This window comes from Momordica charantia (genome assembly GCF_013281855.1).
Source record: "Momordica charantia cultivar OHB3-1 chromosome 4 unlocalized genomic scaffold, Mcharantia_2.0 BLBB01000004.1, whole genome shotgun sequence".
Lineage (NCBI taxonomy): Eukaryota > Viridiplantae > Streptophyta > Magnoliopsida > Cucurbitales > Cucurbitaceae > Momordica > Momordica charantia.
In genome coordinates this window covers 21,918,710-21,944,112 of record NW_028275162.1, presented here as the reverse complement: position 1 = coordinate 21,944,112, position 25,403 = coordinate 21,918,710, and the positions used below count along the sequence as shown (strand labels likewise).

The 25,403-nt window shown below is 34.6% G+C and overlaps 3 protein-coding genes across 5 annotated transcripts; 1 reads left to right on the top strand and 2 right to left on the bottom strand.

The window, feature by feature from the left end:
• Positions 1-963: 963 nt before the first annotated feature.
• LOC111011827 (putative ADP-ribosylation factor GTPase-activating protein AGD11) lies at positions 964-12,703 on the bottom strand. Its single transcript, XM_022285725.2, has 12 exons — positions 12,201-12,703; positions 12,003-12,067; positions 11,797-11,887; positions 10,707-10,778; positions 10,321-10,368; positions 6,207-6,291; positions 5,380-5,455; positions 4,027-4,190; positions 3,629-3,941; positions 2,041-2,157; positions 1,839-1,934; positions 964-1,585 (listed from the first exon to the last, which is right to left on the bottom strand). Exons 3-12 carry the CDS (start codon positions 11,837-11,839, stop codon positions 1,304-1,306), a joined length of 1,296 nt encoding a protein of 431 aa, XP_022141417.1. The 5' UTR covers positions 11,840-11,887; positions 12,003-12,067; positions 12,201-12,703; the 3' UTR covers positions 964-1,303.
• Positions 12,704-17,124: 4,421 nt separating this feature from the next.
• On the top strand, positions 17,125-21,240 carry LOC111011913 (uridine 5'-monophosphate synthase / UMP synthase (PYRE-F) (UMPS)). Of its 2 annotated transcripts, XR_015790273.1 has the most exons (7): positions 17,125-18,078; positions 18,410-18,493; positions 19,034-19,116; positions 19,212-19,299; positions 19,519-19,773; positions 20,771-20,968; positions 21,050-21,240. XR_015790273.1 is itself a non-coding variant. In XM_022285892.2 (6 exons), exons 1-6 carry the CDS (start codon positions 17,275-17,277, stop codon positions 20,897-20,899), a joined length of 1,443 nt encoding a protein of 480 aa, XP_022141584.1. In that variant the 5' UTR covers positions 17,126-17,274; the 3' UTR covers positions 20,900-21,240. The 2 variants fall into 2 exon arrangements, 1 of the variants encoding a protein (XP_022141584.1); XM_022285892.2 differs by having other exon boundaries at positions 17,126-18,078; positions 20,771-21,240.
• A 629-nt stretch (positions 21,241-21,869) lies between these two features.
• On the bottom strand, positions 21,870-25,093 carry LOC111011764 (E3 ubiquitin-protein ligase DIS1). Of its 2 annotated transcripts, none has more exons than XM_022285649.2 (4): positions 24,907-25,093; positions 24,062-24,375; positions 22,868-23,254; positions 21,870-22,416 (listed from the first exon to the last, which is right to left on the bottom strand). In XM_022285649.2, the coding sequence occupies exons 2-4, from the start codon at positions 24,269-24,271 to the stop codon at positions 22,096-22,098; spliced, it is 918 nt and encodes a 305-aa protein (XP_022141341.1). In that variant the 5' UTR covers positions 24,272-24,375; positions 24,907-25,093; the 3' UTR covers positions 21,870-22,095. The 2 variants fall into 2 exon arrangements, with proteins under 2 accessions (XP_022141341.1, XP_087978891.1); XM_088122765.1 differs by lacking the exon at positions 24,907-25,093 and adding an exon at positions 24,807-24,861.
• Between the last annotated feature and the right edge of the window lie 310 nt (positions 25,094-25,403).

Genomic DNA, 25,403 nt, shown 5'->3' with positions numbered 1-25,403 from the left:
ACTGTATAGCCAATTCACAAGGATCTTGTACACCTAGCTTTGTCAAAAGATTCATTACCAAATCTCTAGCCTCTGGTTTTAGATAAGGGTTAAGCATTTAGTTGGGGAAGATTTTGCTTATGAACTGATTAGTTTTCTTTTACTTTGTATCATTGAGAATGATGTTGGAATGCTTAGGTTTGGTATAATGGGTTTTGATGATATTGGTGTTGGCATTTTGGAATTTTCAAAGTTTATGTTTAAGGATAATTGCCTAGAAGGTTGCAAAGAAACTTGTACCTGAGATCAGCATAACTCAATTAGTCAATATTACTTGGCTCTTTAAAGATTTAGAGACATTCGTTATTACACTATCAGGTTATGGCATTTTGTGTGAGTTTACAATAGTTTGGGTAATCGTTTTCTTCTGCATCTTACAATCCAATGATTATGGTCCTAAAGTGAGCTCTACTAAGTCATTTAAATACAAATTTCTGATCAAGTTCGATTACACGAGTATAATTTTTAAAATCATTTAGAGCTTTTAGAATCAGCGTGTGAGGATGAGTAGTTTCAGAAACAACTTTCTAGAGGAATAATTCTTTTAGAGAACATGAAGAGAGGATGAGATAGAATTAATAATAGTAGTAACGAGTTTTAACATTATTTTCTACATAATTTTATGTTCTTGGAATGACATATCAATTTAACAAAAAAAGAACGAAAAAAATCTCTTGTTTTTAGTTCGTCTTTATTTTCGACATTTCTAAGCAATTCCTCCCACTCTCTCTCATGCCTAAACAAAAAGTAGATAAATATCAATCTAAACGAAAACTTTCAGAGTAACTGTTTTTGGGGCCCTACCCAACCTAACTGCTGGGAGGCTGGCCTCGATCTCTTCAACCTCCTCTTTGAAATCTCCGTGAAGGAAGTAGACAATAATCTTTACGAACAATACGATCACAATCTCAATGCCTATATACATACGGAAAAGGAAGGTCTTCCTTGTTTCTATAGATTTTTCGTCAACAAGACAAGTCCACTATAATGTGCAGGCTAAAATATGGTCACAGCCAACTTTGCAGTATAAAACAGGACAGATTAATCTAGCATATATTACACCATCTTTTTTATTTACACTTCACAAATATCAATAATATACAACAGCTACCCAGGGAGCATGATCATTTGAAGGTGCCTCTCATCATCATAGCCATCAAAAGCAATTTTGAATCTTTGTTTCAGTGATTGATGGAATATAGAATAGAGCTTTTGGAATCTTAAAATCATTTGATTGATTTCAATAACTTTACCATGGCAGCAGCTATTGTGTGAGAGGAATGCATTCTAGTTCAATCTCAAGAACACCTCTCTCCACATTCTGCAATCTAAGAGATATATCCTGTCTGACCTTTCCATCTACAAGGTTGATGATTCCATCTTTTACCAAGGTATTTTCGTTACTTGCCACCCATTTTCCCAGCTGCATTGATTCATCAATTGAGGACTTCTCGTAGGCCTTCGTGGCAGCAACCAACGGCTGAATGTCGATCTCGGCCTCACCCATGAAGTCATCAGTCGAAAATGTGTCCTTGTCATATACAAGCTGCAGAAATCATCATTTGGTGTCTTACTAACTGTAAATGATCTAAAACAATCAGAAGCTTAAGGACATGGTGGTGTGCAAGAGGTTCCTTGATGCAGATGCATTTGGTTAAAAGCTAGTGACAAATTTGGAATAAGAGGAGGCTCAACTTTCTACAAAATAGTGCTCAAAATTTGACTTAGGTGTTGAAATCATGATTTTGTTCTCTGATGTTTGTAGATAAACATTTTGACAAAGATATGTTGTTGCTCACCACTTTTAGCGGAGGGATATGCTCAGGAATGGACAACATTAGGCTCTCGTTCCAAACTGGGTTAAGGTTGTTCTTTATGACGCGAGTCCTCACCGACTGTAACAGATAGCAATAGAAGTCACCATCAAATAACAGTGTGACTGATTACCGACCTCCACCATAAATGAGAGATAGACCAAAGTAATATAAGAGAGAGGCTCACTTGGTGCCCTAAGATGAGAATTACGTAGGGATCGCTGGTCACCACATCTCGAACAGCTAGGTTCGTGCCTTTAACCACATTGACCTTAATCAACCCAACAAATTCAACCATACCTGCCTACAAACATCACATCTGAAGTAATAAGATCCAACATCCAAAACAAGCAAAAAAATTCAAGCCACAACACTTGCTTTCCTTTTATTTTCCTCACTTATCCTCTTTAGGTTACTGTCCCTAATCTCCAACATAAATTGACGCACTCATAATTCCAGATTTAATTTTGAACAGATAAATCTGCTTAATGCACCTCTAGTGACATTCCATTTTCAGTTAGTTCTAATCTCAAGGTCACTAGCAGTAGTATCTTGATAATTATGTCAACATCTGAATTTGAAGGAAATTGAAATCAAATGAAGCAGTGAAGCATGAAACCAACACCAAATTTTCAGAAACTCCACAAAGAAAATTAGAGATCAAATCATATTCTTTAACAAAGTTCTTAATTCGTAGTGTCTAGTTTGAAAGCAACTTATTGGGTATCAATCTGAATATTTGTAGAAAAATATATCACCGAGAACTATCGAAACATGTTCGTTTAAATCCGTTTCAGTAAGATACGATCTATAGATGTCATTTGATCACTCACTTGGACTATTCAATCATCATGCTTAGACCATCCATACTTTTTCAAGGCCAAAGTGATTTGATTTGTCAGGAAAAATAAGAGCCAGAGTCACAGATACTCTAATTCTAGACAATACAACTTCAGCAAATTATCCTCATAAAAGTATGCCAAATTTTTACAGATTGGAAATTTTCCTAGCTTGAAAAACACATCCTGTTCTCTTTTGAATCTCTCCCTAAACAAAGTCAACACTAATTTTCTTTCTATGAGTTTTATCAATGTGCCAGTGACAAAGCTTAACTACTATCCTGAGATCAAAATGATCAGACCATGCCTGTAACTCAAATACTCTAATCTTAACTTGTAGCTTTTCAACATACCATGAACTTAATGTCTACGCTTCAGTTGTAGTGTTTGTGGATTGTGCTCTGAAAGGACGCATCACGCTCGTAAAAAAATTTTGTGTGTAGTGAATTTGATCCTTATTTAAGCCTTCTCTTAATTATCTTTGCAATACATAAATTCTAGAACAATTTAAACTGAAGTTTGACCCAATTAGACCTCCCCATGAATCAAACCAAAACTCATCAAAGTGTATATTATGACACTTCTATACTTGGGAGATCTTATTTTTTAACCAATAACTACATGAATCATCACTGTGCACATGCCCCAGTTTTAATACCCTAAAAACCTGAAGTTATATAAATCTCGAAAATTCTAGGATCAATGATGGAAGTTGTTAGCTTCTAATACCTTAAATTGATGGATGAATCATCACTACATTAAAGGATGATTCACTACATTAAAGGATGGATGCATTGCAGCCAAAAATGTCAAAATAAAATGGGAATTTTAACGTGCTCCACAAACAAATACTGATGAAAATCATTAAAAAAAAAAGAAAGAAAGAAAGAAAGAAAATCCATAATCAAAATGCATAATAGAAGGAAAAGTTCTTACCGATGGTTGTCTCGAGACTAAATGGTTTCTCTTCTCGGAACTCTTATGGTCACTGTCTTTTCTTCCCCAACTGTTACGAAATCCATGCCCGATGCGATGCCTGGTAGCTTGTTTCTCAAAGTGCCTTTTATCATTCTCATGGTGCCTTTTATCATTCTCATGGTGCCTTTTATCATGGGTATGGGTACCATTCTTGCTTGAAGAGTTGTTTTGAGAGTTGTTTTGAGAGCATGATGAACTTTTATTAATTGACTGGTGATCACTAGAATTATGACTACTGGCGTTATAAAATTGCAGCAGTTCATACTTTCTCCTGAATATTCAAGAAATGTGATTCTTTAATAGAATGTCCTCAATGTTTCAGATTCCTCAAATGAAATAAAGCGTGCTAGCACTACCTAATAAAATCGAAGCGCTCCTCTATGCAGGCATCTGGTCTCGGTTTTTTGTAGCCCTCAAAGATTGAAGCTTCATACTTCTTGTTTATATCAGTGTTTCCACCCAAGCTAGCCAAAGCATTGACTTGTTCATCCGTCCAATTATCTAGTTTCACTGAGAAAACCTGGCATTTATTATTGATAAATTTAGATCATTAAATACATTGCATGAGATATAAGCTTTCGGTACTGAAATTCAAAGTCAAGATGAAAACTGCAAACAGACATTACTTCCAAATTCAGTTCAGAAGGTTGATATGATATAAAGGGTCACAAATTAGATACCAACTAGAAATAATTATATTCCCTAGTGATGGTGTGTTTGGGAGTGATTTTCGTCATTCCATTGCCAAAATCACTTCCTTTTCCATGAATCATGTTTGGTAAATAAAAAAATTAATTTTAGGAAAGTTTAAAATCACTTTAAATTGATTTTTAAGATATTATTTGAATGGTAATTTTGAAAAATCAATTATACCTAAATATCTTTTTTCAAAATCACTCATTCTACCATCACTCCTAAACACACCCTAAGACAATTTGAGGTGGAAATTCTTTTCCTTCATGACTTATCAGGTTACAGCGACTAATAGAATTCTCAAGACCCACTCCACTAATACCGAGAGAGGCTTTGTCCACCCCAAAAAGTTGCCGGGAGATAACAAAGATTTTAAATTAAGTTTTCCACCTAGGGCTTAAAACCAGGGCTTTTCAGGGTATCTCCAAACATCCAAAACCCATACCATCAGTACCCTTAGGGTGCATTCATGATCTTTTTGTCCACCAGGAGATTGTGCTAATTTCCTTCAAGTCAAAACAGATACCATCCTAAATGTACATGCTCTAGATTTTAAATTCAGATTTCCCACCATCATCCTCAAGGATAGTCAAATTTTATTTTTGGCGTTGATACACGCGAAGGAGTAAAAGTATCATCTATATCAAGTATCAACTGAGGGGGAGACGTCCCAGTACAAACATCTAACTTTTACCAAGTCGGGTGCACTTTTTGTTTCAAAGTACGTTGAGAGTTGACGATGAGCCTAAGAAGATCAAAGATTATAGTGTATTATTCAGATAATGATTCTGGAGTGATAGACGACTCAGACTCTTTGACGGTATCTTTTGGCAATGCTGATATTTGGTATGCTTTATGATGCCATTTAATGCAAATGTTTAAATTATATCATTTTTAATATGAAAAGCTTATTATCGTGCAGGATCGTGTCAAGAAGCATGGCTGAGAGTATCTTACATGTTTGTTATTGAAGAGGGAAAAAGACCACAAGAAGAAATATGAAAAGAAGAAAAAACCTTAGAGATATGAACTCCAAGACTTCTGTGTACTCCAGAACACTTTATACAGATAAACACTCCCAAATTTAACGATCTGCATTCATAAATCAGAAGTTAAGAACAAGCAACCAAACTCTAAAAATTGAAATATATGTTGAGAAGAAGTGTCAGTAGATTTCAAATGTCACATTTTGTGTACCACCTAAGGCACCAAGATTGATTAAGTAATCGATTTGTAATTTATACACATTAAAAGGACTTTGAAGGAGTGACATAAAGTGGCCAAAAGAGATTCAATGATCAGCCTGAGTACATTGAGATCCCAAATTTCCTAATAATAGGGCATTTGTTGCTTCCTGAAGTAGTCCGAATAAAGATCTTGACAAAATCAAACTGCAACTCTCTACCCCCACTCCCTCCCCGTGCCCCGAAAAAGAGAGAAAAAGAGGCATGCCACATACAAAATTGCCAGTTGGCTGATGTTTAATCCACCTATTCAACCTCCTAATAACTGATGTGAACTGAGGAAGAAATGTCCCGAAGAGAATTGCTTCCCCGTGGGTCCATATGAAAGGAAAAGAGAGGAAAGAAACAAAGGCAAAACAGAAAAACAGTTCTATTAATGTCAGAAGAAATTTGAGTCCAAGGCATGGAAAATTCTCCCTTGAACAATTCCTTGGCACTGACCTTTTAAGATTTTCATAACATTTCCCACACTGCCACATTACAATTTAATCCAGCAGCCCGGCTAACTTAAAGGAGAGAGAGATTTGATTTGCAACTTGTATTAATGAACAACTAAATAAAAAGCTGGCTATTCAATGAAACAATAGGACAGGACTTACACCCATTTTGGATCCGGTGATCCACAATCTGCACACAATCTATTACCAGGCTGGTGCAACAGATCCTCCAACCTTTTCTGGGGGCCTGATTAAAGGCAACACAAAAATTAATATAGTTCACAGGGCTTCTTGTGCTATATCAGACAATGATTTAAGACTATTAGCAAGATGACTCCTTCCAGAAAACATAAGAAGAGCACATGACGATTATCAGTGAGAAATCAATACCACATACAAGAAAGTAGAAACACGTATGCAAAAGTGATTTGGAAATGGAGAATCAAAAAATTCTTAAACTTAATCTGTATCGTTTTAAGAAAGAAAAGAAAATTCTTTAGATGCATTTTGTTAGAGCCTTTTTTTTGGATAACTTGGAGAGCAAAACAACCGAACTTTCAATGATAAAGACCATCCATTTGAGAGGATTTTTGATTAGTTAGTCTTCATGGTTATTACTTGGTGTAAAAGTTCACCTCTCTTTCACTATGATAGCTACAATCCCCTTTTAAGCAATTGGACATGCTTCATGTAATCCCTTTATGGGCTTTTGTAATTTCACATCATCAATGAAATTGTTTCTTTCACATAAGAAAGAAAGAAAAAAAAAACAATTATAATTGAGAAGAATGGTCAACATGGAACATGATCTTAAAATGTGGATTTTATAGCATAACATACAGTAACTAGGTTGAACTGCTCCCCTATGAAAGTAAAGAATGCTTGGTACAGAATGCAGTAACTGAAGCCCCAAAAAGGTAAAAAGAGGAAGTTAGTTTCAAGTATTTAAGGGTGATGAACTGATGGGGATTCATCACTTAATATGGAGGATAGTGCATAGCTTCAGTAACCAAAATAACTTTCATAATATCAATTTGTAAAGATTACTGTAGCTAATGAGAATGTTCTTTATTCAATATTTATGATTAGCTGTTTTTAAGCTGAAAAATATAGTCATAGCAGACTGGAGTGCAGCCAAATTAACCTACTCCGTTCCTTCCCATATGAAAGAAGACCAACTCATCCTAGAGTTAGGAAGCAAGATGGAACTCATCTGATGCGTTACATGCAGTCAAATCTGCCGCATTGAGTGTAAGTGAAATATTATATTTAGGAGGGAGAATTTTATTTTTTATTTTTTATTTTATTTTATTTTTTTTATGAGAAACAATACTTTCATTGAGAACATAAGCATCTGGTCCCATTTTTGCACAACTCTACATGGCCCATTTCTTCTTGGGCCATCGCAACCTTTAGAAACTGAACTTTTTCACTAGTCAATGCAAAGTTGAGGGTTAAGAGAGTTCTTGGGAGGTTACCTAGGAGCTTGTAAGATTTAAATACTTTTTTGTGGGCCTCGATCATCAAGAAATTCTTTATACACGAGTGTTCTTCTTGTGTATTGGAGTCTCATTTTGTAGGTTGGCTCCCTTTGGTTGGGCTGGTTTCTTTTATATTCTTGTATTGTCTTAATGAAAGCTTGGTTCCTTATAAATTAAAAAATAAATAAATAAAAAGCAAGGAACTAAGACCAACCCTCAACTAGAAAATATTACATTAAAATGGTAATTACTAATACAGCTTGAAACAGAACTCCACAAAAAAGCATGGCTTTCAGCAAAATACACTCTTTCGAACCACTCCAAGGCCTTTCCTTCAAAGATTGTTTGGTTTCTTTCATTCCAGATACTCCACAAAATAGCCTCTATTGCATTAATCCATTAAATCATAGCTCTGCTTTTGAATTTCAACACACAAAATAACTGAAATATTATCCATGGACCCTTTATCATAAACCCAAGAGACACGGGAGATGCTAAGATTACTAGTCCAACACTTATTGCTGTAAGAACACTGAAAAAAGATATGCTCTTGGCTTTCCTCAGCTGAAAAACAGAAAGAGCAAATTGAAGGATGCAGGCAAACAAAAGAGCACTTCTTTTGTAACCTATTCGAAGTATTCAGACCACCCAAGTGTACCAACCAAACAAATATATACTGAATGACTTTGGGCCTTTTAGATTCACACTGCCTTTACCCACCCCTCATTAGTTCTGGGAGAAATAGAGCTCGTCTTTACCAAAGGTTTGACAGAAAAACAGCCACTAGGATCAACCTTCCAAATTCTTTGATTGTCTCTGGAGGATAAAGAACAAGGTTCCCGATCCCAAGTGTCAAAATCAGATGCTACTTTCTGCTGCACTGCATAAAAAGATTTTAAAAACTGAAATTCTAAAGGCTGACCCCCAGTCATGTAACCTTTCTAAAGAGATTTTCTTCCATTTTCGATATTAATAACTGAAAACTTATCCACAGCGTTCCACAATATCATATGTCATTTCATCCTCTAAACGCTAGTTTTAAGAAGTAAACAATCAATCATTTCCTCAATCCTCATTCTAATATTTGATGTTTGAGTTTGACTTAATATTATCCAGCTTCAAAGTATCATATGCCCAGGTCTGCTAAAGACGTTTCCGTTCCTCCACCATTCCGCTAAAGGTGGTGAGAAAATTAGGCAGTCATAAATGGTCCAGATCTTTTGCCAAAATACCTGGAGACTTATCTTAACGTTGCTTGTTTGATTTAATTTCTTTTGACATCCTCAAGTAAAGCACTCATAAATAAAGGAAACTAAGGGGCTGTTTGGGTTTTTTTATCTGCTTTCCAAAACTGCTAAAAATAAAAATAAAAATAATTATTATTATTTTTAAATGCTTTCTAGTTTTTAATGTCAAAACTGTTTGTAAAAATATTTTTACTCTTGAGATTTCAATTATTTCTTTAACATATCAATCATATTTAGATCAAGCCTAAAAGAGTGAAGACAATCGATGATCGTATAAACAGTTAACTTAAAAAATACTAAGGACAATACATGAAAATAACAAAATATAGTTTTCATTTTCTACTATTTTATGTTATACACTGTTTTTACCTTTTAAAGATTATCCTGAAAAAGAAATTTTTTCATGAATAAACTGTTTATAAAAAATATTTAAAAAATTAAACCCTACTTCCAGACAACTTTAGCTATCTATAGCATCCACAAGGACCTTTTTTCAAGGTAAAAGTAAATGGTAGGACGCAATAGGTTGGGCGTATTGCATAAACAAAAACCTTTCAACACAAGATAGAGACATTCACGTGAAATAAGAAAAATCTCTTCTTTCTCTTCCTTTTTTTTCTACTTTCTCTTATTTTTCTTTTTGAGGAGGGAAGAAAAGCCCTTAAAAAAGGAGATCTTATGCGGGATGGCATTTTGAGCACATTTTTTAAAAAAATATCCCCTACATCCCAAATCACATGTGGAAAGCTAAAGTTCCACAACAAAAGCAAAGCATGCGCTGACTCACCTCTCTCCAGAAAGCTAGCCCTATTGATCAAGCCTGGAAACCATCATGTTCTAGTAGCATATATATATTTTTCAGGGCTGCAAAGTGCTAGTTGTAGAGCACACCTGCGCCCCTAAGAGTAAAGCTTTTTTGTGGATTCCCATTCTATGAGTCTTCTCTTCCCCCCCACCACTAATTTTGTCCCTTCCTTGTCTCGGTCAACAACAAGGTGCTCCTCTTGTCACAGAAGGACTTCACCTGTAGTGTAGTCCAACCGATGGGTTGCCCTCATCTTCCCCTACTAGGCAAAAATTAGGGAACTACAAGAGTATGACATACAAATGGAATGGGGAAAAGGAAAATGAAGACAAAAAATAGTGGTTCTAAGTTTCTAACTAGCACGAGAGACAATCAAGGATTGCTAGAATATATCTGTCCAAAAGATCAATCACCAAATAACCCTTCTTCACAGCAACCATTGGAAGCATTGAAGAGCAGAAGGTATAACAGCTAAACTGAGAATTTTGGTGTTACCCAAAATACAGTAAAAGATTTTTATTGAAGTTAAAAATGATCCCTAATTCACTAATTAATTAATCTCATGAAGTTGAGTTTTCTTTGAGAATGGAAAACATATTACTAGTCAGCAAATCACTAGATTTTGCATCTTTTACAATTACAATTTCTACAGGATTAAGATTTGGCTTTCATCTACTTTCAATAATATTCCTTAATAAGTGCTATTACAATTATAAAGATATTGATAATTGAAGATATAATACCCGAGAGTTGTTGATCCTTTTTCCAATTCCAGCCTTGCACTTCTGAATCTGAATATAATAAGATCATAGAGAATTGAAGCAATGAGGAGTGGAAGGTCTGACAGTTAAATGAAGTATTCCGATATTGCTCAAACTACGGTAAAGGAATAATTTATTAAAGTTAAAAAGATCCTTAATTTAATAATTAATTAATCTCCGGGAAGGTGAAATTATTTAGGAATGGACAACATCAGCATATTACTTATCATCAACTCAGCAGGTTGACTAGACTTCACATTTCCTACTATTTACATTTTCTCCAGGATTTGGCTACATTTTCTTTCAATAGTATTCCTTAATAAGTGTTACTACAGTAATAAAGATATTGAGAATTGAAGAGATAATACCAGAGGGCATTCGACTCCAGTCCCAGCCTTGCATTTCTGAATCTGGAAACAGGAGATCAAAGAGACAAGCGCCTGGCACAATTGAATCGTGTCAAGGAAATTTCAACGCAAAGCAGGTGCATGAACTCAGCTCTTTACAGTTCAGTAACAATAGATACATACACAAATGCTATTATAAATAATCAACAGTTTCACTACACCAATTAATTAATTCTATTATAATTACTAAAAAACTAATAATAAATAATCAGGTCTTTTTTTTACAATTTCAGCATTGTACTTTTGCATCCAAAGACTCAGTTAACCATCTTAAATTTTTTAAAATTTTGGACTTACATGCCGATAGTCGATCTTAATTTTCAATTTCACACAGTTATTTTACCTAAAGAGAGAACCTTCCATAACATAACCAAATATTACAACTGCATTCCAATCCCAGTAATTTTTCATGAGTCCATAAGAGACTTATTACACCCAAAACAATTGTTCAACCTTTAAGGTGGGGGAACACACATCATACGACACTGACATCATAAGTACCATCTCAAGGTTGAAGAATTGGGTTGTGAGCAATTTGAATTTGAATTTTGTAGCTCATAGGAGAGAAGATATTTCGATGGTCGAAAGGGTATAATGCATTTCAAATAAATAAGAAGTGGTCAATCCTAAAGTCACCCACCCAAGATCTTTGTTTCCCCGGCCAACCTCCACCATCCCCAATCCAAATATTGGATTATATGGGAGAGTAATCATCACCTGCTTACTCTCCCATATAATCTGGCATTAAATGAAAATATTTCATACCATTCTTCTCTTTAAAGAGGAAGAGAAATCTAGTTATTCAGTGGTTAATCAACACTTTCAAACACTCCACACTGGCCATTTGGACTGCTGTAAAAGTTCCATAACTCCCTATTGGAGGATTCACTACTCTACTGAGAATTGATATTCAAATATTCATCCATATACTAAGCCACTAGTACATCCACCAAACTGAAGTTAAACTGAGTTTCACGTTCTAATATTACGAGAATTCCAATATTTAATCAAGACAACAATGGCGATGATCATTTGCAGAGATGATAAATACCTGAAACGGCGTTTGAATCCGAATTCTGCTGCTGGGTCGACATTTCCAGCCTCAGATATCGCGCACACAAATCATGAAACAATGGGGTAATCTGAAAACAGCCATTTTCTTAGCTCATCCACTGGACCCCCTTGAACCGGGTCTCAATAGAAAACTCAAGAGAGCATAATGAACATAGTGGGACAGGAATTCAGAAGAGTTCTTACAGGTAGACAAAATGACGAATGAAACGAATATCCTAGATTAACAAGATTCTGCCCTGCCTTCTTCTCTGAACGAAACAAAATTTAAAAATAAAAAATAAAAAATGCACTTGTAAGCAAATCAACAACGAAATTCCAAACACTTCGGCGCCAAATTTAAGACAGAACAAACAAGCTGAAACACAAATAATCGACGCTTACCGTTCAAGAAAAAGAAAAGGGGGCGCGGCGCTGGCGATAGTTTAATGCGTTTAGATGAAACGCTGTAGATGATGATGCATACACAAATGCTAGAACGCAATTCATGAATAAAAACGTCGAAGAATTATTAAAAAACCGCTAAACCTAAACGTATCCATCTTCAACGGAATTAGGCAGAAGAAATGCAGAAATTCCAATAACACGGAAATCAGAGAGACAATGTTATCAGAATGGTCTTCTGATTCTCATTGCACGGCAATTTGGATTGATTCCCAGCAAAATTCAATTGATTTTGAGGAGAAAAGAGAAGGGTACGTCCGAATTCGAAAACTTGTTCAATCGTTACGTTCGAATCACGGCGGTATACGGATGTGATGAGAGTGATTTTCCAGAAGAGATGATAATCAAAAATAATAATAACAAAAAAAATGTAGTAACGAACAAGAAAAGGTCAGAAGATGAGGGTGAGATTTGGGGATGAAATTTGACAACAGTACAAAAGTATGTCGTTCAACTTATTATTAACAGACACAATGCTTCCGTTAAGAACACAATCAAATTTTAACATTTTGTTAATTTTGTCGGTTTAGTATCTGAAAATCATAATAAAACCTCTTCCTTGAAATATTATTCAGTATTTTAATTCTAACCTTTTTTTTTCATCTCTACATCCTCGACGTTGCTCGTTTTGATCTATGTATTTGAATAGGTATATTTTTAAAAAGTGATCATTTTAATCTCTGTTTTCAAAATTTTAATACAAATTGTGTACACAACGATATTTTGATATAAAGTTGTTACTACATTTCACGAAATAGGCTAGATATAGTTTTGAAATTGTGGTCGAAAAAAATAAGATTAATGAACCAACACGATCACTTTTTAATAGTACAAAAACCAAATAAAAAGTTTAGAGATTAAAATAGAAAAAAATTGAGAATACAAATATCAAAATAAACATTTTGAACGTACAAGAATCAAAATAGTATTTTAATTTATAACTTTTTGGTTAAATTACAAGTTTAGTTCATAATTTTCAACGTTGTATCTAACAAGCATTTGTCATATTCGATATCTTATAAAGTTTACGAACTTATTAAATGTAAAATTGAATTTTCTTCGTTGTGCGACCACCCTAGGGTGCAGCATGAGCTCGATTTGCTTTACTTTATTATATATGTATATTATTATTTTTTTTTGAAACATTAGGTGGGACATATTGATATTATAAAAGTTACATATGGTATTTGTTTCTCCTAAGTCCCAAGTCCTAAGTCAATTTATTTTCCCTTTGGAAGAAATTCAAAATCGTCTCTCTCCACTCATCCAAGAGATCTGTTTCGTGGACGCCACTGACATTTGTCGTGTCTCAACTTCCTAAGATGCCACTACCTTTCTTTGGGACGAGGGTATTTTAGTAAATTTCACTTTAAATTTGGTCTTATTTTATCCATTCTGTTCCTAAACTTTATAAATTTTTTAGCTTTGAGCTGCCGTTACTAATATATTTCATAAGATATATCCGATAATTATTTCATATTAATTATACGAGTGATATACTTTATTTTATATCACAAATCCTGATTTCTAAAAAACAACAAAGGCAAAGTTGGAATTACAGAAAAGACTAAAATTAGATTAACATTCTTTTCAGTATTTGCAAAATCAAAAAGCTGCTGTTATACTCGTAAATATTAGTTTTTTTTTCTACCCATTAAAAATAATCTATAAATTATTAAGCTTAAAACAATTTTTTTTATAACGTTGTTAATTTTGTTTAAATAATATTGATTTGAAACTTATTCTAAAAATAATGTTTTAAAATTCCTGTACTGTTAGATTTTTCTATTAGATTTTTCTTTTTTTTTTAAGAGATTATCCAGTCTACTTTAGACAACATACACGATATTGTATGTCTTCTCTGAAGTTTTTTAAACATTAATGTTAGTTTGGTGAAATGAATTCACAATCTAACTTAGAGGTTTTAGATTCAAGTTTTTTTTTAACAAACAAATTGAATGTTGTTGAATCAATAATTTGATCAACTCCATGAACGTCGGATCGACTAGGATGAGCTGAACAATGAGCTTCGAATGCTGCGCAAAAGACCTGTAAAACAGAGTGAGCACTCCAATTCTAAAGTCAGTGAATGTCCGAACTAACTCGAGAGAGAATCGAATGTTCGCATACCTCAAAATGAAAGCGTAATGGTTCTATTTATAGGCAATTTTTCCGACAATTTTCCCAACAGCACCTCAACCGCTCTTTAAGATTGCCGTGAATCACGACGTGTTATCGTGAAGTCTGTCGGAGTTTGGGACTGAACCGAATTAAAGCTAGACAGTTCACCTGGATAGATGAGAATAAACCTCGAGTGAGCTTGATCGGCTCGACCACGTAAGACATCGGCTCAGCCATATATATGAAATCGAGGTAATCAAACTATAATATTCTACCACGTGTACGTTTCACCATCCAACCGACATATGCCAAGGCGAGAATTACTTCCAACAAATGTTATACTGCAATTTTTTGTTTTAAATAATTTTACTTATTAACATTTCTCTCTCCTAAAAGAAAATAATTACTATTAAAAAATTATAAATATTACTAGTCATCTATATTGCAATTTTCTTTTTTTTTTAACAAATTGCAACCTAAAAAAATGATGAGAATTTTCAATTTTGAACGAAGGACTTTTTTTTTTTTTTTTTTAGATATTGAACGTAGGACTTGTAGATGACTAAGGTGATAATGAAACCGCCCCCATCAACTTAGCATTATTGTTCCGTGACATTTTCATTTCTCGCTTTCAATTTTCTTAAAAAATTTAAGCATTTTACAACAATCTTTATTCGTTGTTTCTCATTTTTTTTTGAAAAATACTCACAATTGTATAGAAATTTTAGAAACAAACCAAAACAAATCTTTCAGTTACTGTTCCTATTTCCAATTTGCTCCAAAACATGAATAAAAAGATAAAAATTGTTTTATCATACTTAAATTATTGGAGTTTGTAATTATGCAATACATTTTTCTTCATTAAAAATAAAGAAACAAAATAAAGAAATACGAACGTTACCAAACGAGTCCGTGATGTCTTATATATACGACATACCAATTTTTCTTATTTTTTAACATAACATGGCTGTATATCGTCTCTTGAAGAGATGACTAACTGTGAAGTGGATTTGATCGTCTAATTCAGAGACAATTTAGTGGCGAAAAAAATTTCAAAACATTATTTTTTTAATAAGTTTCGAAGTAACATTATTTGTGAAATATGTTTAGATAGTAGCAATATTTAAAATCCTTAAAAACCGGTCCAACTAACAAACAAAAATCCAACAAAAATGCAAACATAAGCATAGCCTACCGAAATGACATCTACTATATCTGCTATCTCTGTTGTTGGAAGTTGAAATCTCCCTATTTCATACAAACCAAAATAAAATTAAAATAAACACAAAAGACAAAAAGAGAATGCATTTGAGTTAACCTAAATCAAAACCCTGCCTCACTAACCTTTTTGTAATAAATTTTTATTAGTTAAATAACTAGGTAAGAGATTAAACTATCGACCCCGATTTGTTCTTATTTATAAAGCTATGTTCACATTCAAATAATAAATTATCTATATTTAGGATTTTTTTAAAAAAATAATACTTTATTTTAAACGTATCTAAAACTATTTTCAAGAATAATGCTTGAAAAATTATACATAATTTCTTTAAGGGACGATCTATGTCACTTTACAATTTTCGATTGCATGGCGTCTTGCTGGCGCCATGTGTGTGCTTTTTTTTTGAATTCTGGCATGTTGTCTCTTCAGAAAATAGAATTTATTTTTATTTACATGAACATAGCAAACGATAATTAACACCTATTCGTATTAAAAAATAAATAAAATAAATTAAATTGCAATTATTTCTCTTGTAAGCAAATTTAAATAAATGTTACTTATTGAAATTTTATATAAAAAAAGAGAAAATAATTTTGATATAAAATTTTATTGAATAAAAAAGAAAAATAGTAGAGATTTGATCCTAGGACCACTAGATTAAAAAATAGGTGTATACCACTGTACCAAAATGGTAATTTTGAAGAGATGACATGCTAGAATTTTAAAAAATAAACACACACGACACATCCACGCAACTCGAAAATTGTGAAATTACATAAGTGACCTATAGTTTTCCAAACATTATTCGTAGAAATAATTTGAGTGATATATGTTTGGAATAAATTTAAAATAAAAGATTATTAAAAAAAAATCTCGTTGCTTTTAGAAGTACTTTTCAAAACTATTTGAAAACTCAAGTACCACAATTTTATATTGTACTCAATAGAAATTAAATATGACAACATGTAAATTTACAGAGCCATACCTATTGGGTCCGTTATTTGAATTGCTAAATAATTGTAGATAGCATAAAATAATTATGTATATATTTGATGTAAATTTTTTAAATATGGTAGAAAGTTCAAAATTGTATAAAAAATATTTTTATTATTCAAATTAAAATAAAACTCAAATGTAAGATATGTTAGAAAAATTTAAATTTATACTATATTTAAAAAAAATGAAAAGTTATGATATTATATATTTTAAATATGGTGCGAAATTTCTCAAATTTTATGTATTATCAATGGAGAGTCAAAACTTCAAACAAATTTTTAAGTAAATTTAGAATAGAATTAATTAATTAATTAATTAATTATTATATATATATATATATATATATATATATATATATGTATATATTAAAGTTCAAAGACCATAAAAGAAAACTAAAATGTGTCCTGAATTTTCAAAGTTGCATCTAAAATTAGTTTTTTTTTTATATAAATTGTCGATCAAGAAAATAAAGGAGACAAGGAAAAGGATATTATAAATTTATAATTGCTAGGTTCATTTATTTTTTAAAATTGTTAATTAAGGAAAAAAAAAAGACAAAGAAAAGGATATTATAAATTTATAATTGCTAGGTTCTCTCCACTAACAAGTGCAACTGCGGCCGTACTCTCTTGAGAATCGTCCGCCATTGATATACAGAACCAGAAGCTCCGGCCAATGTCATCTGCAACAACTTCACCAGCCATGGAGTCCTTGATTCTGCAACTCCATGAAATTTCGGCTGTTAAGTTCGGCAACTTCAAGCTCAAGTCCGGAATATACTCTCCAATTTACATTGACCTTCGCGTCATTGTCTCCTACCCTTCACTTCTCAGCCAAATATCCAAAACCCTAATTTCTTCGCTCCCGCCTTCCACCTCCTACGACCTTGTTTGCGGCGTCCCTTACACCGCTCTTCCTATTGCCACTTGCATCTCCGTTTGTAACCATGTTCCGATGGTTATGCGCCGCAAGGAGATTAAGGATTATGGCACTGCGAAGGCCATTGAAGGGCGTTATGAATCGGATCAAATATGTTTGATTATTGAGGATTTGGTGACTAGCGGTGCGTCGGTTCTGGAAACTGCTGCGCCGCTGCGGGCGGCGGGGCTGAAGGTTAGCGATGCGGTTGTGTTGCTTGATAGAGAACAGGGCGGGAGGGAGAATTTGGAGGAGAACGGGATTAAATTGCATTCGATGATTAAGTTGAGCGAGATGGTGAGGATTTTGAAGGAGAAGGGGAAGGTTGGGGAAGAAATGGAAGGGGTAGTCGCGAGGTTCTTGGAGGAGAATCGGAAGGTTGCGGTGCCGAAAGTGGAGAAGCCTGTCAGAGTTAAGGCCATTTCCTTCCAAGAAAGAGTGAAGTTGGCGAAGAATCCGATGGGGAAGAGGCTGTTCAAGGTGATGATCGAGAAGGAAAGCAATTTGTGCGTAGCGGCGGATGTTGGCACCGCCTCAGAGCTGCTCGACATCGCCGAGAAAGTGAGAGCATCTAGAATTTCTAGATTTTTCTTCGGATTTTTGTTTTCCTTTTTCTTTCGTCAAACATACAAACGAACACCCAGAACAAGAAAAGTAAAAGAAATCACTAAGAAAGATGAAAATGAATTGGGTTTTTAAGAAAAAACCAGAGGGTGCTTCCAGCTCCCGTTCTCTTCGTGTAATCCATTTGGCTTCTGCTGCTTCGGCCAGCGAGGATGGTAGTTCAAATTTACCCATATTTTGGGACGGCCCCACGCGTTTCATAGTTGATGGATTTCGAACTACTTTTGTTTGTTGTTTGTCTGCTTATTCACTGCTTCGTGTCAATCAGGTCGGGCCAGAGATTTGCTTACTGAAAACTCATGTGGATATACTGCCAGATTTCACCCCAGATTTTGGTTCCAAACTTCGCTCGGTATATATCTTCAGAATTCTCATCACTTATTATAGATTTTAGCTAAATCTCGGGTATGGTAAAATTAGCGAATTTAGAACCCTAGATTAGTCGTTAATGTTTGTTGATGTACGGTAGTTCTGATGGCGAGATGCCATGGATGATGATAATTAAGAATATTGTTAACCTTCTGTACTTAAGTTCGTATTTTGTTTAGACAGTTCAGCATTTCATTACTGTCCAGATTTCCAGTACCTGTATGTGATATCAGCAGGATTGTAAAAATGCCTCATGGGTATTTTTCTCCATGTTCGAGCCCTTTCCTAAGGGGTGGTGTGGGCTACGGTTAGGTTTAATGCATCTTGGATTTCGAAGTGTTATGTAACTATTCTTTTGTTTCGTATCTCAACGACAAGGAGTTTTTTTCCCCGTATTGTCGTGTGTTCTCTTTCATTTGCTCTACGTTCTCGTTAAGAAAAAGTTCCCATATGTTAATTTTGCTCTATGATGGTTTCGAAAAAACTGCTACATGTTTTGCTTACATATCTCACTGAATTTCAGATTGCTGAGAAACACAACTTCTTAATCTTTGAAGATCGGAAGTTTGCAGACATTGGGAATACAGTAACAATGCAGTATGAAGGGTGGGCCTCTCAACTTCCAATCTAATTTATTTTCATTTTCTATCCTTTTCCAGTAATCCTCGGGAGGTTCTGAAATCTCGTTTTTGAAAATGCAGGGGTATTTTTCATATATTAGACTGGGCAGATATAGTCAATGCTCATATTATCTCTGGTCCTGGAATTGTAAATGGATTGAAGTTAAAGGTATGGAGCAACGCTGTTGACAGTTTAGCCGGATTGATAAGGGAGAGTGTGTTTGAGAGTGCTTAGTAACAATTCATTTTGATGCTTAGTTTTACACTAAAAATGTTTTGAATGCTCGTCGGTCAAGCACTCGGACCAAAAGTACTCTATGACTATGAGTGCTTCCTCAAAAAGCACGTTAAATTACTGACTTTCTTTTTTTATTGTGGATCTCGTTAGGGGTTGCCTCGAGGTAGGGGCCTATTACTGCTGGCTGAGATGAGCTCAGCTGGAAATCTTGCCACGGGAGACTACACATCTGCAGCCGTTAAAATTGCAGAAGAACATTCCGATTTCGTCATTGGCTTCATCTCGGTTAATCCAGCATCCTGGCCGGGTGCGCCTGGAAATCCAACATTTATTCATGCCACCCCTGGGGTCCAAATGGTCAAGGGTGGTGACAATCTTGGACAGCAATACAATACCCCATATTCTGTAAGTTTTTTCCAAGATTTTCTGCTGCATCTTTTGTTCTCCTTCCCTTGCCACACATTTCTTTTCATACAAAATTGAACTCTGACTTCTCTTTTTCCAATCTTGGTCGTTTGAGTTAAATTATAAGTTCGGTATCTAAACTTTTAGGTTTTTGCCTATTTAGTTCCTATAATTCAAAAGTTTCTAACAAGACCTTAAACTTTTGTTGTTGTATTTTTTGGTCACTAACATTTAAAAAGTTTGTAGTAGGTTTCTAAAATTTTAATTATGTGTCTAATAAGTCTTTATATTAACTTAGTCAACTTAACATTTACGTGACATGCTAATGTATTGTAAGATTATGTAGCGAACTTATCTCAGGTAGGTTTAAGTATTCAAAGGCGTAAGCATTAAACTAACAGAGCTATTAGCCACAAAATTGGAAGTTCAAAGGTCCATTAGAGTCTTTTTAAAGTATAAAATCTAAATAACAACCCTCAAGTTTTAAAACCTGTTAGAAACTTTTCTTTAGAGATGTTAGAAACATATTAAAGTAAAAAAATTAAATAAACACCGTTATCAAACTTATAATTTAACCCTTTTTTATTTCCATTTGGTTGTTAGATATAGGGAACTTCAGGAAAAATGAGAAATGGTTGATTGAAGTGCTGTCTGATGACATTTCTTGTTTTTTCTGCAATCAAACATATTTGTTTCCGAATCATTCTGAAATGGTTATGGATTCGAAATGTCTGGGAGCTACCTGAATGCGGTTTGTATCGAGAGAGAGAGAGGGAGAGAAAATTTCTTGAAGAAAAACCTGGTAATGGCAGGGGCATTAAGGGAAAATATCTGGCACTCGGATACTCTTTCCCTTCACTGTCTGCCACATCATCATTATATTAAAAACGATGTGGAGTACACCAACATTAAAAAATTATCTATAAAGACAAAATCATAGTGTGAACTGAATTCTTTGCTAGCATGAACTGAATTTGGGAAATGATATTTGTGGCAGGTGGTGTATGACAGAGGAAGTGATATCATAATAGTGGGGCGTGGGATCATAAAGGCACCAAATCCTGCAGATGCAGCCCGCGAGTATCGTCTCCAAGGATGGGATGCATACTTGGCTAAGACCACCTAACAACAACATTCAATTAGCTTTGAAATGAATGTAGTTTCTTTCTACTTTTTTTTTTCAATTTTGCTCGAGGTACTTTCCCTCAGTCCTTCCATGCTTGCAGAGCATTTGAGGGAGATATACGATCTGACTTAAACAGGATTTATTCTACAGGTGGTACGAGTGTGTGTGTGTGTGGGAGATCTATTTAAGAGAAGCCCTACTGAATCAGCTTTGAAATAATTTTCCACTGTTACCAGTAGTTCTAGAAAAAGAAGACAAGTTGTAACCATGTTAAATGACAGTGTGTGTAATCTTTGGGGGTGATCATGAGAATGAAAAGAGTTCAGAAAATTTCTTCCGTATTTTTCCTCAGAGGGAATTACTATAATAGATATTTAGTTTCTAAGATTTTCATTACTTGCTTGAATTTTGAATGGTAAGAATTGTATAACTAAATTATGATTTGGTACGTTTATTGGATAAAAGATCTAATATGATGTAATAGTCTAATAGATAAATAGTAGATCTGATATGATGATTTGGTACGTTTATTGAAGAAATTGCAGATGTAACATTTTTTTGAGCTACATCAAACTTTTTCAGATTGTGTTACTCAATTTTATCGAGCTGACATTATGCTGTTTTAGACAGTCAAATCTGTTTCTAATAAGTCCATAAATTTTTAAGTGTCTAAGAAGCCTCTGACTTGAAGGTTTATGGATCTATAGATGCAAACAAAAAGTTTATGTATCTATTAGACTCATAAGACAGGAGGCACTCGAGAATGTTACGTCGAAAGGACCAACGATGATGAGGGAGAAAGCAAACACTTATAAGACATGTCCTAAAAATTTAGGGACTAAACTGGTAAATTAACCTTTATAAATTGAACCATATTATATAATTTATCTAGTGGATCTGAAGGCTGAGAGCATCATATGGAGCTATGGCTGCAACTTTAACAATGAGGTAACTGAAATTCTTAATACCATACAAGGAAATGGGAGGGATAAAGTTTTGCATTGAAAATCAATGGGGAAGTAAGTTATTCTAATACATGGTTTCATGAAAGAGCAAAGAGTGTTTGCATCTTAATTCAAAATGAAACTCATAATTAGAAAGCCTCGTTGCTCTAACTACAAAAAGACAACCAACCTACTTGGCCAAGAAGATAGGATTGAACTGAATGTTCATAAGCCTCATTGCTCCCACCAGTATCACTGTTCTTTCCAAATTCTACCAGTCACTCTAAGCTTTAATTCCTTCCGGTCTCCACCAGAGAAAAAGAGAGCCATGTTGCGTTGGATAATGAGACCGTCGAAACTGTCCCGAACTTTCCGATGGCTGTCCCTGATGCTCCTGGGAACCCCTTGCCATACCATCTTCCTCCCATTTCCACTCACCTCAAGACTGTAGCTGTAGTTCTTTGCATCATTATCGTCGCCCATGAACCGCAGAAAAGCTATGTATACCGGAGCCATCCCGAGCTGGAAAGCTTCGAAATGCAGGCAAAAGTATTGACCAAAGCAACTGAAGACCTAAATTTCAAAACTCTAAATCAGAGTCGCCTCACAATCAAGAATTCGAGCTAATAAAATGAGGATCCTAGATTTCTAAACTAGCAAAACTCTTCCTCCAATTCAGGTAGTCCGAACTCAGTAAACAAAAGTCAGAAATATTTCTAATTTACAGGAGTACATTTTCTGACATATGATAGCGAAACCAAATTAAGCATTTCCTTCTGCCCATTTTCTTCTGATGTGTCCTAAATTGCTAAGCCAAAGAACATATACCAATTCCGTGACAGGAGAGCTCCAAAAAAGTGAGTGGTCTCATGCCAAGATCATATCACTAATATATACACATCTAACATGATTCTAATGCTCAAAATGTGCATAAGAAATGCAAAAGAGATTCATCCGCGCAAGAAGGTAAGGAGCAAAGTGGGCAGCCTAAGAACCGAAAGAAAAAGTCCGAGAGGAAAATTACCGTTAGCATCCATGTCGCATTTTCAACTTCTTGAGGGTTTGATTTCACATAGCGATGGTTGAATGTGCTCCCACTATGCATATCTACTTTATGATCATCTTTCAGGTGGGACACCAAATAGGGTATATCACCAACGATTGAGCATTCGGATCCAGCATATGGGCAACTATAAGGTCTATAAACACATTGGGATTCATGTTTGACCTTGCTGTAATATGGGTATATGCCAATGCAACCATAGCTCTGATATTTACATGGAAGTTCTAGAGATGCGGCCACCTTCTCCAACGCGAGACATCTGATATTACCGAGTTCGTGCCGACACGTAGGGCACCGGTTGTGCACTCTTGGCTTGCAACCAGAACATAGTGTGTGACCATTTGAACACTGCAGTGACGAAAAAACACAATTAAAGAAACTGCTGTTTCCCATGAACTCAATACTAAATATACACTCTAGTCCCTAATGGTTGAGTACTTTTTCAATTTAGTTCCTAATGTTAAAAAAATTTTAATTTAATTCCCTATGTCTTAAAATTTTTCAATTACACCTTCAGTGGTGAGTGTTAAAATTGATCGATAATTAATGTACATTGCATAATACTCAGTGAGTTAGGCAACAATTTAATGATAAATTAGTCCACCTAAAAGAAGAAAAGTCAAATTTTCTACCAAACACTCATAAATTTGGAAGAGCAATTAAAAGTTTCCTCTCTTAAATGTGATTTAACTCCTCTTCTGAATTTCTACTAACTCGCATCATTCCATACAAGTTTATCATTAGCAAATTTAAACATTTACCGACCATGATGGTATAATTGAAAAATGTTAAAATATAAGAACAAAGTTGTAACTTTTTAAATGCAAGGAAATACATTGAAAAAATACCTAAACATTAGGGACTAAAATATAGATTTAGCCTAAACTTAGCCACATCCCTTTTGGAACTTACAAAACCTATAAAGATATACCAAACTGAACAAAATATTGGTAGTAGATTTCAAAAGAAGCATTTCACTCAATTCATTGTTCCAACACTGAAGTTCTTCTTTTTGGCTAAACACTGACTGAGTTCACTAGAACCTCCAGAGTCATAGAATCTAACAACTACATCAACACCAAAGTCACCGTGGCGCCATCAGTCTGAAAAGTTAACCACATCACATAAAGATGAATTGAATTTTAGTAACCATACCTGATGTATTGGAGGGTACATTGCATTCAAACACACCGGGCATTCCAACAGCTCGCGAACGCTACTGGAAACAGCGACATTAGGTTTAAGTTCATTTTGAGCTGGATCATCCACAGCTTCCCTGATGTCCATCAAATCTTCACTTTGGGGAGGATCAATAACCTCTGGCTTGTTCCGCATGTCATCAAAATAAGGACTTCCAGATGCCATCTTTGAAGGACAGTTTTATGCTCGGAATCGAGCTTTCAACTTTGGAGAATGTAATAAGTGCCTTGTCGACTGAGCTAAGATCAGGTTGGCCAGTTTTATGCAATCTGAACATAAGCATAATAATAAGTAATTTCAGAATCAATCTTCTATTAAAAATTTAATGCAGAACTGCTATGTAGAGAGTACAACAGATAACATGCAAAACAAACAGACTCTGTATCAAGAGAATTCCAAAAAGGAATCCGAGGCTGAAATCAGCATTTTATTAATGGAGACCATAAATATGCACGTCATTAAATGAGACAAAAAGACGGTGATAAGCACATGGATTCCCTTCCTCTGAAGAATATGAAATGATAAAATCTTCACTAATTTCACAATCCGAACTCGGCCATTTAAAAAAAAAAAAAGTAAAAGTCCACCCTCAAATTCAAAGGAAAAACCACCATGGATCTAAGAGACAATTAAGGTCTAAATAGCCGAGAAACATGTTTCACAAACTTCACATTCCATCAAATCAAGCCCCGGGAAATACCCGAGTTGCAGAGATCGTCAAAATTTTATCAAAGTCAGTCCAAATTATCAACGAAACTAAAATCAAGGGAAAGAAATGAACAAAACAGATCGAATTATACCTCGAATCGCGACGAAAACACTGATTGAGAGTAATTTTTTTTGTAGGGTTTGAAACTCAACTACCGCATCGGAAATGTACGAACCAAAAGGGTAGGCCTCCAACTCGTCCAAGACAGAAAATTTTTCAAAATTAAGCCGTTGAGAGAGACAGGAGCCGAGGATTATAGAGAGAGGAGAGAAAAATTTCTCGAGAAAGTACAAAAAGCAAAGTTTTTGAAAACCCTTGTGGGACCCTTCTCCATCAAACTTCATATTTTGAAAATTCAAAAAGAAGTAATAATTGCCCAACTTTTTCTCGCCAACCAAACAGATTTCCCAATTGAATTTTGGATTTTCTTTCCCCTTATAAATTACAACAATGGCTAAATTTATATTTTAGATCAAATTACCACTTTTGTTCTACAAAATACTAAACTTTATATGATATTTCATTAACATTTTAACAAAACTTTTTGAGCAAACAGTGGTTAATATTTTAAACAAAATACTGATCTAG

Excerpts from the sequence above, each read along its gene's own strand:
- LOC111011827 (XM_022285725.2), bottom strand. The coding sequence starts at position 11,839 with ATGTCGACCCAGCAGCAGAATTCGGATTCAAACGCCGTTTCAG. Across the intron at positions 10,369-10,706 it reads CTGGAGTCGAATGCCCTCTG|ATTCAGAAGTGCAAGGCTGG; the intron begins GTATTATCTCTT and ends TATTATATTCAG. Across the intron at positions 2,158-3,628 it reads TAGTCTCGAGACAACCATCG|GCAGGTATGGTTGAATTTGT; the intron begins GTAAGAACTTTT and ends TGATGTTTGTAG.
- LOC111011913 (XM_022285892.2), top strand. The coding sequence starts at position 17,275 with ATGTCATCTGCAACAACTTCACCAGCCATGGAGTCCTTGATTCTGCAA. Across the intron at positions 18,494-19,033 it reads TTGGTTCCAAACTTCGCTCG|ATTGCTGAGAAACACAACTT; the intron begins GTATATATCTTC and ends ACTGAATTTCAG. Across the intron at positions 19,300-19,518 it reads TAAATGGATTGAAGTTAAAG|GGGTTGCCTCGAGGTAGGGG; the intron begins GTATGGAGCAAC and ends GGATCTCGTTAG.
- LOC111011764 (XM_022285649.2), bottom strand. The coding sequence starts at position 24,271 with ATGGCATCTGGAAGTCCTTATTTTGATGACATGCGGAACAAGCCAGAG. Across the intron at positions 23,255-24,061 it reads TGTACCCTCCAATACATCAG|TGTTCAAATGGTCACACACT; the intron begins GTATGGTTACTA and ends TCGTCACTGCAG. Across the intron at positions 22,417-22,867 it reads ATGCGACATGGATGCTAACG|GTCTTCAGTTGCTTTGGTCA; the intron begins GTAATTTTCCTC and ends TTTGAAATTTAG.